Here is a 13,641-nt window from a genome sequence, read left to right as displayed (position 1 = left end):
GCCCTCAGAGGCAGCCAAGATTCAGACTGAGGCTGCTAAGAGGATGCTCCATCTCAGGAAACTCTGCTGCTTGCCAAATTCACATCAGCTTCTCATTTAGTCCTTCTGCTACAAAACCTTACCACTGCCCCAGCATCACCCCTAAGTCCCCACTAATGTAAAACCTAAGATGAGCACCTGCAGAAACAAGAAAGCTAGACACACTCCTAGTTTAGCTCTATTATGACAATATTTCACATGTTGATAACCTACTGAAAATTCCTTTCTCCAACTGTCCTCCAACTTTTGAAAGAGAAAGGAAATCTCTATTCTCCCTGCATGTACAACATAAAATGCCTTATTCAAGACAAAAAGCATCTAGTTGCCACCAAATACTGCTTTCAGACTACCAACAGTTGTAGCAATTCCGGGAAACAGTTTAATCAGAAAAATGTTGGACATCAGAAACTGACCAAGTTTGAAGAGTTAACTATGTATAGTCATATACCTCTACAGATTATCTGTTAGTTCCATAATGAAAATCCACACTATAAAGCAAACTCAAGAAATCTGACACAAATGAAACACAAGTAGTATGATCCTCAGCCAAGGCTAAAAGTTAATGTGATTTTCTCTGTACTCCCCGTGGCAAATATACTAAGAGCCACGAGCCACACATTCCGACCACACATTCTCAGAAGCACAGACTGAAACAAAATGACAGCAAAAATGTATCACTTCTGACTGTGTATGGTTAAACTGTATAGTTACTGAGTAAGTAGGATCTTACACAGTTTGCAGCAACTCATATTAAATAAAGCAAATGGATAATAATTACGTGTCAGATTAGTATTCTTGTCAACTTGACTAAACTTCACATTAAAAAACCCCGTTAATTTACCAACAGTCAAACAACACATAGGATACTATGAAATCATTATGTGGATTTACTTAAAATATGTAAAGATTTTAATAAAGAGTTACACAGTGTTTCACAGTGCCCCCCATCCCTTCATTTTACTGCAAACAAATTTAACATTCTCCCACTACACAGAATAATTAAACCACAACTGCTTACAGAATCAGGAATACAAACTAAAGGTACGGCATTAGGGTGACATTTCCATGCATTACTCTGTTCCTGTCAAGCCATACTTTAATTCTTCTTATGAACAGATATAGGTTAAAGCTGCCTAAGGTCTAGGAAATTCCACACACTGTGTCCCAGCAAAACTACAGGAAAAAAAATGATAACCAAGTTTTAAGGGTTAAAACTGTAGGTCAAATACAGTGTAGTAAGTAAATCTTTTTTCCACTTCAGGTCCTATGTTGTGTTTGGCATGAAGAGAACTGTAGTTAAAAAGTGTTTCTTCAGCTCTGGAACTGCATGACTGTCCTCTGCATTTCCGTAGATGGAAGCAGTGAGCCAACAGAATTAAATACTGTTGGACAAACTGAAAGGTGAACGTTTACACAGTTTGTATGCTGACAGCTGAATTCTAAATGCTTATCAAAAGGCAATACTGTTTCCTTTACCCTTTTATTTAATCATACAAACCATGTTTTTTTTAAAATTGTGGTTGAAGGAGGAAGAATTAGGAAATCCTGGTATTTTTATGTGCTCCCTGTGGATTAACTAGGAGCCATTTTGCTAAGGACAAAAGCTCAAGCTACTGAAATGTCTCACCAGCGGCAATACCACACTAAAAATATGGAGTAATTTTCAGGTATTTGTTTAAAGTGCAGAGGAGTACTTCTGCTAGAACATTCTCCCCATTTTCATTAGCACAACTTGAGACACTTGCCAGAACATAAGGATGTCCTCCACTACAAGATGCCATTTTGCAATCCAGTGATCCAATCCAGTGACTTAGAATGGCTCCAGATCATAGGATAATATTGTCATAAACAAATCCCACATAAGGATGTCCTCCACTACAAGATGCCATTTTGCAATCCAGTGATCCAATCCAGTGACTTAGAATGGCTCCAGATCATAGGATAATATTGTCATAAACAAATCCAACTCATCATCATGACTTTAAAAAGAAACAGAAGGAACCCAGAATACTAGCCTGATCCAAATGGGAGTCAATAGAAAATCAGCTTTCATTCCTACTGATCCTGGATTCAGTCATTTAAGGGATCAACAAGCCATTTACTTTCAAAGGCCTACACTACAAGACAAGGTGAGCTGTCCCCATGTGCAGTTTACCCCTTCTGAGTTTTTTTTTTTTTTCTTTTTTAGTCCTTTAGTTTAAGTATTTAAAGGGCCTTCAAAGGAGTCTTCTCCAACACAGAGTAGTTTGCAAAAGTGTGCACTTGAGATGTGCCCTACGGTTCAGATACTTAGGATATTAATGTTTCTTCCCATGGGTCTAAGTGCAAGACCTGCAGATCTCCCTTGCTGAATAAGAGACAAAATAAAAATCTAATTCTATGTTGGGCCACGTCTTCAGTGGCCCAGTTCATTTAAATATGCGTTGTGATTTAACCCTAACCAGAGAGTAAGTACCATGGAGCCACTTGCTCACCTACCCCTCACCTGCCCCCAGTGGGGTGCAGAGGAGAACCACAAAAAAAAGGTAAAATCCACACATTGATATAAGAATAGTAATGCAATAATATCACTAATAATAAATGGTGAAGAATAGGGAGCCAATGAAAAGAGAGAGAAATAAAACCCAAAAAAGACAAGTGATGCTCAATACACTTGCTCACCACCCACTGAACAATGTTCCTGAGCAGCAATCAGCCCCTCCCAGGCAATTCCTCCTAGTTTATATTCTGCACATGACATTATCTGCATTGGAATATCCCTATGGCCAGTTCAGATCAGCTGTCCTGGCTATGCTCCTCCTCGCTGGCAGAGCATGGGAAACTCAAAAGTCCTTGACTTGGAGTAAGCACGAATTAGCAACAAATAAGCATCTGTATGTTAACAACATTATTTTCATTCTAAATCAAAAAAACCCAGCACTGCACCAGCTACTAGGAACAAAATTAACTCTATCCCAGCTGAAACCAGGACAGTAAGTCAGGTTTCTATGGCCTTCTTGGGTTTTTTTAAACAAGAGGAGTTCCACACACAGACTGAAAAAAATCTGTTTGAGGCAACACTGAATTGCAAGTACAACTGCTTTGTATTACAATTCAGAGTAAGATGCATTTTCTCCAGTGGCATCTCCAGTGCTGGTGGGACTGTCCCCACACTGATAGCTGCTGCGCAAGCACAGTGTACTCCCAGTCCTACTCTGTGCAGAACCTTCCACTTTGTAGTTCCTGCTCTGGCGTGCGTGGTGTTGGGCTCAACACTGACATGTGCACCATCCACATTTGGCATAGGATGGAATTAGGACTCAGAGTCAGGGGATTATTAAGGTCTGGTGCTCATCACCCCCACTCTTTCAAGCACAGGAGTCAGGCTAGGTTTTTTTGACTACATGAAAAATACACGCTTTGAACAACAGACTCCGTTGAAAGAGCAAAAAAGAGAGAAAAAGAAGCCCATGAATGTTTAAAACCAAAACAAACTTTGTAGAAAGCTTTGAAGTCATCCCTTCATTCCAGAAACATTCCAAAACACCACCTGCAACTCCTTAACTTTAAACATCCTCTAGAAAAAGCAATCAAAATTTAAAAAATTAAATTAAATTAACTTTTATTTCCTAGCACTTATGACAGGTTAACATTTGAAGATCTTTCTTGCTCTGGATATCTCAGAACACTTGACAGGATGAGCTAGATACTAGCATTAAAGTAACCACAAGCAAACAGAGCAGTTATTAGGAATGTGGTAACAGCTCACGTACAGCTGTGGATATTAGAACTATTTTTACTGAGAGAAGGAATGTTGGCTCTAATTCTGCAGTTATTCTTTACTCTTTTTCAAAGAGTGCCACAGGGATTTCTAACTTCCATCTGGACAGTTTTCCTTTAACTGTTTTTGAACACCATGTGTGAGAACACAACAGAACTATAGACATTAGAAATGGAAAAGACCGATTAGATCATGTAGCCATCCTCCTGCCAGTTGTAGATTTTTCCCTACAGAATAGTTCCTAGCACTTTGCCCAGTACAGTTTAAAGCATGTCAAGATACTTGGCTTCAACCATCTCCTTTGGAAATTATTCCACAGTGTATGAAGAATGCCATTAGGACGTTTTTCCTGGTAGACGTAGCACACATTTTTCTTTCCTTAATGATTTCCAGCCTATTATTCCTGGTTATATCGCATTGGGCCAGCCTGAATAACTCATCTTTACACCTTCGAATAAATGGAGACAGATATGTTTCCTTGCACATTGGTCATTATTTGGCCAGACTACACACAATTTTATTGCCAAAATATACAATATACTTTAATAAAATCAGTTATTCCACTCTTTTAGTCATTATAGGATAATTGTCTCCACTCCAGTGAACGTTTTTAGATGATACTCTCAACAAACCTGTTTATTCTTCCTTACCTTCTGCTACCTTTTGCATCTCTATAAAATAAAGTAAAAGACATAATAAACTTACAGAAGAAAAATAGCCTTGCAAAGTCAGCACATCAGTAAATGTACTGTCTAACTCTTCTGTAACAGCAGCTGCTGCCAACATTGTGATTTCTGCACAGGGTTTATACTTCCCCTTGCCACAGTGTCAAAATACTCATTTTGCCAATGTGTAAGATTTTCAAGATTTTCATTCCTTTCCATCTTCTCTCCAACAAGAGAGGTCTACTAAACCAGCCTTATTCTGACAAACGTAAGTATTGTTAAAAAATTTAAATTGTAAGTTATTAGAAATCAGAAGCTTTTTAAGTATCTCAGGTTTAAATATATTTCTTCGTCCTCATTTCAGCTTCCTTAAATCAGTTCACTCAATTTTTCCCTTCTTTGTCATCATTACTTCTTGTATTACTTTTCTCTAATTTCAATTTCAGAACAACTCAGTAACATTTTTCATACTACCTTTAATATTAAGGTTGTACATTGTAATTTCTACCACTGTGTCTACATCACAGACTTTGCAAAAAATTAATATGATCAGATGCATTCAGCAAAAAAACGTAAACAGAAAAATTAAGAAACATGTCAGGAAAGAAAAGATTATTCAAGACATGTAGTGACTTGGGCAGAGAGGAAGTGCAGTGAAAGTGCTATGCTCAGTACCAGAAGCACAGAGAATGTTGTGGCCATTCTGAGTACACACATTCAGGATTTAAAAATAAAGCATAAAAGCGTAAAAACAGAAATAACAATGGAGCAAATATGGCTATGCCTTTAGCTCTCTTCCTCGCCAGCAAGATCACCTGCCACTGATAAAGGGATAGGTCAGAATTATTAGTTCTAAATTCATGAACCTGTTTCATCTTGATAGTGCTTCAAACATTTTAACAGATCCAATCACTGCATTACCTGCTCAAGAAGCCAAAACCAAACAAAACCTCTATACCACTGAATTCAGGAGATTCCTCATTTTATGCCTTCTGTTTATTAAAAAAGTACATAATGTCTCAAATTAGAGACACTGAGTCAACCCACCAACTCTTCTGCTCCCATGAAGTCATAAGATAACATTTCTCTAAAAGTGCACAAAGTTAAAGAAACAAAGCAGACACAATCTAGTGAAGCCAGTTAAAAAGTAGCTCTGCAAAGGCTCTTCAACAAAGACAGGTCTATTAAACCAGCTTTATTCTGGCAAATGTATTGATTATGCATCTTTATTACAACAGAATTTACAAGCTAAAAGATGTAACATTTGAACCGCTCATTACTAATTTTTATTATTTAGTCTAGTCTTAAAACATCTTTCAAATCATCTTTGCAAGCATTAGTGTGTGCAGAGTCTTAACTCCTCTGTTTCCCTAGGAAAAGACACTACAGCAAGCCACCAATGTTTAAGTAAGAGAAACATTCACAAATTATTTTGTTTGGTCTATTTAATCTCTGCTATCAGTCCGATCCTGCCATTAAAATAATGAAATATACTGCTCACTGAGAGAAAATCAAATTAAAGATCTCACAGTATTTCTAATAATTCTTTTCCAATACAGGGAATAAGTCTGCATTTCACCCTTCAAGAACTCACATTATACTTTACATTACCAGTGAGCTGAAGTCTCAACTTCTCAGTGGTACTACTAGTATTTTTTCCATCACTTAATCGCTAACTGGATCTTACGGATGCAGCACTATGAGATGAAACAGTTTGAAATGACAGCTGGAATAGAAACTCCAACCTTTTCTAGCCACCTCCAATCCACAGTTCCTAAAAAAAAAAAAATCTTCTATTCTACTGTTTGTTACCATATTAACATGACTACAGTTCTCTACATGGCAGCTCTTATTAACAATAGTCTGGTTTTTTTACTGATGACTATCTTGGCTAAGATATACAGTGAAGGGGAAGATCTCCCTAAGTTTCATTATCGGATCTTAAAGAACCATCCTTACAAAAGAATTGAAAACATTTTCTTTGTACCTCCAAAAACAGAAAAGCAAATCAAGCTGTCATGTCTTTTTGTGACGTTAAAGCAGAATGCAGTACCATGTATTTTGAGCAGATATGGATCTGATATAATTGAGTCAGTGGAAGGGGAAAAAAGTTGAAAAGGTAGTATCTGAGAACTAACAGAAGAAAGCATCACATCAGAAATAAAAAAAAAAATTCAGCCACTGTACTTCAGACAATGCATATTTTGTATACTGAGTTAAAGAAAGAAAACTACTATGGCAGCATTAGTAAAGCCATTAGTAAAGTTTGCTCTGGATTGCAAGGTGAGAATCTGTATCATACTTTTACTGAAATCAGTGGGAGAACAAACTTGACACAATTCTCGAAGGCTAAATTTAGATCCTGTATTTAGCCAGTAATAATGTCTTGTGCCAACAGAAGTCAGTTTTAAATACATTCCTGTAATAATGTGTACTTTAAAAGCCTCTTATACATACAAAAATGCAGAATCCAATCTTCACCAAGAGATAAATTTACTCCTCTGGATAAAAAAAAAAAGTATGTAAACAAACACAGATTTTTGAAGGTGTTTCCTCATTAGTCACATGCTCACTAAGATGTCACAAATCAGGGCAGCACCGTGAACCAAGATACAACTTTCTCATGCGGACCTGCAAGAGATCCTAATCCCGGGGTAAAGCGATTGCTATCTCTAGACAGCATTAGCAGCATAATCTGCATGCAACTACAGGGATGAGAAGTATTTTCCAAAGTCAGTTAATACGAAATAATACTATAGTAACTTGGTGCATCAACTTCCACTTAATGGGTCCTGACTGTAAGCTGCAAGTAAATGCTGTAGGCCACGGAAGAAGAAAGCACTACTATGCTGGCACGCAGGCCCATCTGAAAAAGATCAAGGGAAAGAATCCCTTAGGGGTAAAGCTGCAAACAGGCCACTAAAATCTGGCCCTAATGCTATGCACAAAGATTCTTCATTTGCAATGACAGGACAGGATTAAAATCACCGCTAGTTCTCACTAAGGTTTCTAGACCAAGAAATTTCCAAAATATTATTCAGTTTGTGAAATAACTTGTTCACAGCGCATATGAATATTAACATCCATCAGGCAACACCCAAATACCTAAAAACACAAGTGGAGTTGTGTGCCAATAACAGCTAGTAAACAGACAGACCTAAAGGGGACAGTTCACACATGCTGCTTTCTCTTCCTCCTCACCGCCACAGAATAATGCCTGCCAATTTCTAGACAGTCCAGCATACTTCTCCATTTAGTGTTTTGTCTGAAAGCCAACAATGCAGTCAGGACATACAAAAATACCCCAAAGACTTGATGTGTTAGGTCTTGAAAGATGGAAATAACAAAGCATAACATTAAAGGTTTTTTCCAACCTTTAAGTTCTCCACATTTCTTTGTACTCCTTGGCATTCACAAACATTAAGTACTAGAAAGCTAAGTCTCGATTCTTTCCCTCTGCTTCAGAATATCACTCAATCTGTAACTGACACTAAACACCAAGTTATTTGTATTCAGATAAATTAAAACCAAGAAAGTCATCTGTATTCATACTAGTCAGCTATATGTTATCATATTAACTCTGTCTTGGCCTTAACATTTTCTCAAGGAACAGACTCCCCCAAACAGCAAGCGTTGTTTAGGAATCAAACTTTTTTCTTTGTAGTTACAGCATAGTCAGCCTTATAGCAAAAACTTACAGGTAAAAACAAATTACAGACATTTCTAAAAGGTAAATAATTACCTCAGGTAAACAACATATCTGGCAGAAAGGGACTGAAGAGAACCACACAGATAATGTCAGAATTGCCCAACTGAAAAGCAGAAGGGCATGCAGTTGTTTAAAAAAGGATCAGATAGATACATAATCCACCCACAACACACTTTTTCTGCTGTTTTTATTCCCAGGCTGACAAGTTATTTAACTTTATAAAACAGGACTAATATTTTGGCTGGGAAGCAAGAATCTTGTCTTCTCCATTATATTCTTCACTATCGCCTACGTGGATCTTCCTACTTTCTGTTCACAATAGAACTTAGATGAAAATTTTGGCTTCTAGTACATAGTCAAATCCTGCCTTAGTTTTCAGTTGAAAATTAAAAAGATGGCTAGTTATTGCTCCTCACCCACACTCATCAGGAAAATAAAGAATTCTCACAATGCCAATTAGATTAATTTTTAGAGGGGATTGTAAAAACCCCAAGATTTTCCCACATAAATGGGGGTGCGCTCACATTCTAATTCTAGGTCTTTTAGAGAAGAATTCAACAATAGTAACTATCAGCTATGGTTTTGTTTTCAAAACATTGACTTTATGTTTCTGCTCTCCTCAGTCCACAAAACGAAAGACTTCCCTGATCTATATTATTTCTTATGAGAAATTAATTACTCAGGAGATCAATAGCTAGCAACTTTCAAGAATAGACAAACACTACCCACATTCTTCAACTGTTATAAAACCAGATGAAAGCTGTTTTCTCCTGATTAAGAAATCCTATATTCCCCCCTTCATTCCCTCCTTTTTAATTAATGAAAAAGCAGCAAAACTGTTTAATGATGACCAAACAGTTTTTCCATAACAGAAACAGATGGAGGCTGAAGAGATATGAATATCTGCAACTTTAAGAAACAAGTTAAATTAAAAGGACCCCTGTACCAGATCCTAAGAAAGCTCAGTTTCTCCAGGTCTTACACAAAAGCATACTCCTAAACCAAAAATATTCATAAAATAAGTTTCTGTAATGTAATCAAACAACAACAAAAAACCCCAGAATACTGTACATATAGCAAAGAAAAGCAACTTGTAGCAACAAAGGTACAAACTGCTGACCGAGACTGCAAACAAAGAGACAACGTGTCCAATATGAGGTAAACTGTTAATGAAGACTTACCTCCAGAAACTGGGGCATCCATGAAAACAGCTCCCATTTTTTCAACAGCTTTGGCTAATTCTTTTGAAACTGCTGGGTCAATAGTACTGGAATCTATTAGCAATGAGCCTTTCTTCACTTTCCTAAAATAAAAATGATTTGTTGTTGCTATTATTAAGTATTTGTTTCACAGGACACCTGTAATTATTACCACGGCACTGGCTTTCCTCAACATGATAAATTTATAGACACTTTGTGGTACCCAGGGAAACAAAGTTTTAAACCCTGTTCAATATTTATACTGTAGATTAAGTATAGCACACAGTTTTGAATCACTCAAAGCCTAATAATATCTGAACACAAAAAAGGATGTTCCTCCTAAACACTATTACAAAAAATTACACAAAAGGGTGCACAAGGAAAACCTGTCATCATAAAAGTTTGAACAGTATATCATATACAGACCATCTAAGATGCATTCTAAGCAACTGACCTAAATGTTGATTCAGCCTAAAATTTAATATATAACAATACAAGGTTCTTTTTATATATACCATATCTTAAGTTCTTAGCAGAACAGTCTGATTTCATTCTTTTAATCATTGCTACTATTTATTCCACATAAAGATCATAACTAAGACCACGAAAACCTACAGAAGATTTGAAGTGAAGCATGGAGAAAAATCTTGTTTTCCCAGTGATAGTTAGTAAATTTGGGCAGAAGAACTGTAGAACAGAGGAAGTTGCATATGTGATTAAAAAAAAAAAAAATTAAATTTTTAAATTGAAAAAATTTTTTTTAATGCCCTCCATAATAAAAAAGTTGAAGGTAGCTGTTTTATCCCTCTTTCCATTGAATTACACCATGATTTCAAGTCCACTTGACCAGCATTCACCATGAAATCAAACGAAACAGTTTTTCAGTCATAAAATGGTGGCCCATTTAAAGCTACACGACAGATGAAGAGCTTCACTGCACCTTGCATGGTGCTGGCAGTACAGTGATTTTCACTTCACTGAACTACCTAGATCACTGGAAATAGTCTCTCAATATATACATACGGCTGTAGACCCCACTGGAGCTCCAGACTCAAACAGTGCTCCATACATAAAACTTGTCATTTTTCATGGGAGGTGTCACCTGCCGCACAAAGTTTGAACATATGCAATGAAAACCAGCGTGCAGATAAAGTACTCCATTGTCTCCCCTTGTGCTCAGAAGTAGGAGCAGTGGAAGCTCCTTGGTAACACAGTGGGATGACTAAGTTAACCCTTAAACACTTCATGGTATCAATGTTTTCTTCAGTAAAGCTTAAAAAGCTTTAGAAAATTAAGAAAGTCAATTCAGTCAGTGAGGACCAGGCCTTGACTGTAACTCAGAGAGACAACCACTACTGCCAAATTACACTTCCTTCTCTTAATACAGAGGCTGAGAAACTGCAGTAGCATAGGACTGCTTTCCACAGCCTCTGTTCCCTGCAGGATTTTCCACATCTATGTACTTAAAAGATTAACTGGCTGTACTATGTCAGTAAGTACTGCCAATTGTTCGTCAAACCACTGTCATCCTGGATAGTTCTCCCACAGCTGTTTGCCTGGCTTTGTGGGACTGAGCCAATTACCCATCTTCCCTGAAGGGTCTGAGGTATGGATGCTTAGATCTGCTCAGTCCTACTTTGTAAGGAATTAAACTACAGACCAGTCAGGGAAGGAAGTAACTATTATTCCTATATAGCAACAACAACAGAAATCCCTCTCCTCCACTTCATTTTCTTATCAATGCATCTTAATATTGTACAATCAGTACCTAAAAAGACATCACCAGTTTTTGGCAATCTACTGTACTTTTGTCTTCTGTATGCTTCTTCCTTTACATTATTAACCTTGATAGCTGTAAGATGCTACATGATCCTCAGTTATCCAGTACCTTAGTCAGCCTGCCAGGAGTAATGCACACATGGCCAGAACAGACTTTTAAATACTATTTATTTTTTTATTTGGCAAGTACAAAAACTCTGAGCGATAGATTTCTGCAAACTATGCATTTAAGGTTTAGTGGCAACTCCTTCACAGAAGTTAAAACCCACTGTTTCACATTAAACAAACTTGTTAGCTATTTTCTTCCGTAATAAACAGACAAGTAAGAGTAAAAATCAATATAAAGTCTTGTCAGCTTTCTACGTTCATATACTTTAATACCATAAGACACAATGACATCTCTTCAGAACATTTAATTTATAGGATTTCAAGTAAAAGAAAAAATGAGCAAATAATTATTGCTAGAAAATATTCTAGTTAGACCTGTGTGTAGTACATTACATTAGGGCAAAAGAAACATGCAAGTGGAAAGGTAGATAACAGTCAGTTAAATTATGTTAAAAATAAAATTAAGACTTCAGCCAAAAGCCATTCAGAACCAAGCACTGTATAAGAGAACTGATATAATTAGAAATATCAATATTGACAGAACAGAGAACATTGAATTAAGTGCCCTGAAGGCACAGCAAGAGTTACAGCAACAGGGATCATCTGAAAAACAACATGATACAGCCTTAAGTAGGAGTGGGAATTCTCTAAACTACAAAAAATTCTTACTTTAGAATTCCATTTGCTCCTGTGTAAACTTCTCTCACGTTGGGACTAGAAGGCAGCATGGTAATAATTCTGTCTGCTCGTTCTGCTACATCTGCTGGGGATTCTGTTACCTTTTAAAGCAAAAAAAAAATATATAAGCTTACACTTCCTGAAACAGAGATGTCAGACATGTTTGTTGAATGTTTTTAGTATTCATCCGTCACAACTTAGCTAGGCAAAAAATTAAAACACTAGAAAAATTGCTCTCCTAATGAAAATGTTAGTTAATTGTATCCAGGAATAGAAAAATAAAAAAATAAAAATGAAAAGGATTTGCTATCATGGAAGTTCCTCCACATCTGCCAAGGGGGATGCTTGCATCCCATCAACCTATTCATGAATCTTCAATTCCTTAAAAACCATGCATCTATACAAAATATTGCTCTGCAATGTTTCTAAGGAGGAAAATATGAAGGATCACAGAAATCCCACTTTTTTCCTATCTTATATATGATATTGGAAGAGAGGAAGACTGAGGAAAAAAGAAAAAAATTATTTAATGTATCTCTGAGGCTCACCTTAAGAAAAAAAAAATCAGATAAACTAACTGCCGTTTCTCTCGATATTACAGTTGGCATTTTTTTAAAAGGAAAATTATCAGCTCAAGTATTCTTCACAAAAGAAGATCTGAACAATTTTCAAAATATAGTATTAGGTATTTGTTGCCAAATAAACATACCAAACTTTAAAGGTATATTACCTTTCCCAGATCACTTTCAGAGAAATATTGACAGCTAAAGCTGAGTTGCACTCAGAAGGCATTTACCACTACAACTTTTGTCCAGTGCTGGTTTGAAATAATTCTTTAAAAAATGCATTGTTAATACATTCATAGATAAGGGAAAACAGCAACAAAAAATACAGCTAATTCTTTTATCTTTAGCCCATAAGGATCAAATCTGATTTCAGTCATTCAGGTAGTTTTACAGAAAGTTCTAGGTAGGAAACAAGATGAGCAGAAAGTAGATTTTGTTTGTGAATAGGACTTCTAGTATTTATTTTCCAGCAATTGTTGTTGAATGATGAGAAGCAACCTTAGTATCTCAATGATCTGTTCTGCTACATATGTTATATGCCTTGAGTTTTTAACCTTTAGAAATGTCTTAAAATTTTACATGCACTTCTTAATGTGAATAAATTAGAATTTCCATATCACATGACTCTAGGAATAAAGAAATTGCAGTTGAACAGGTACCTGAAATTATGGAGACTTTCCATAGTGCAGACAAATCAACAAATCGTTGAGCCTATTTCACCATTCCCTACCTTTTTATAAATACAAGTATTTGTTATAATTTTTGTTAGTTTTGACAGTAAAGATCCTAATGTAAATATATTCTCTTTTTATATACACTACATTTATAAGGTCTCAGAATCAAAGAAAGCATGTTATATACACATTTATAAGAAATGTTGAATAAGGATTTCTGGGATACAGCATGAGAAACTTCTTGATTTGTATTTATAAGTAAAAGAAGGGAAGACTGTATATAGTCACTGAACAAAGCTCTTGGGAAAAAAAAAAGTACAGAAACTGGCATAGATGGGACTTAGGAACACCCAGATTTTGTAAAGACTAAGTTAATACTGCACAAAATATGTGATATACCACACAGTTGAAAAAGGAAACATGTTTTAGTCCAAAGAACAAAGGTTAGGAGGAATAAATGAGCC

The 13,641-nt window shown here is 36.3% G+C and overlaps 1 protein-coding gene across 2 annotated transcripts in view; it reads right to left on the bottom strand.

Moving 5' to 3' along the window:
- The window catches only part of HIBADH (3-hydroxyisobutyrate dehydrogenase), an 87,850-nt gene that overhangs the window by 62,474 nt on the left and 11,735 nt on the right, over positions 1–13,641 (bottom strand). For both annotated transcript variants that reach the window (XM_032700466.1, XM_032700474.1), the window contains exons 3-4: positions 11,929–12,038; positions 9,355–9,476 (exon numbers count right to left, since the gene is read on the bottom strand). In XM_032700466.1, the coding sequence (XP_032556357.1) occupies positions 9,355–9,476; positions 11,929–12,038 (232 nt within the window). The remainder of the gene's footprint in view (positions 1–9,354; positions 9,477–11,928; positions 12,039–13,641) is intronic.

Source organism: Chiroxiphia lanceolata, chromosome 1 (assembly GCF_009829145.1).
Source record: "Chiroxiphia lanceolata isolate bChiLan1 chromosome 1, bChiLan1.pri, whole genome shotgun sequence".
Taxonomy (NCBI): domain Eukaryota; kingdom Metazoa; phylum Chordata; class Aves; order Passeriformes; family Pipridae; genus Chiroxiphia; species Chiroxiphia lanceolata.
Note: the sequence above shows the minus strand (reverse complement) of the source record. Positions and strands in the feature narration are given on the sequence as shown.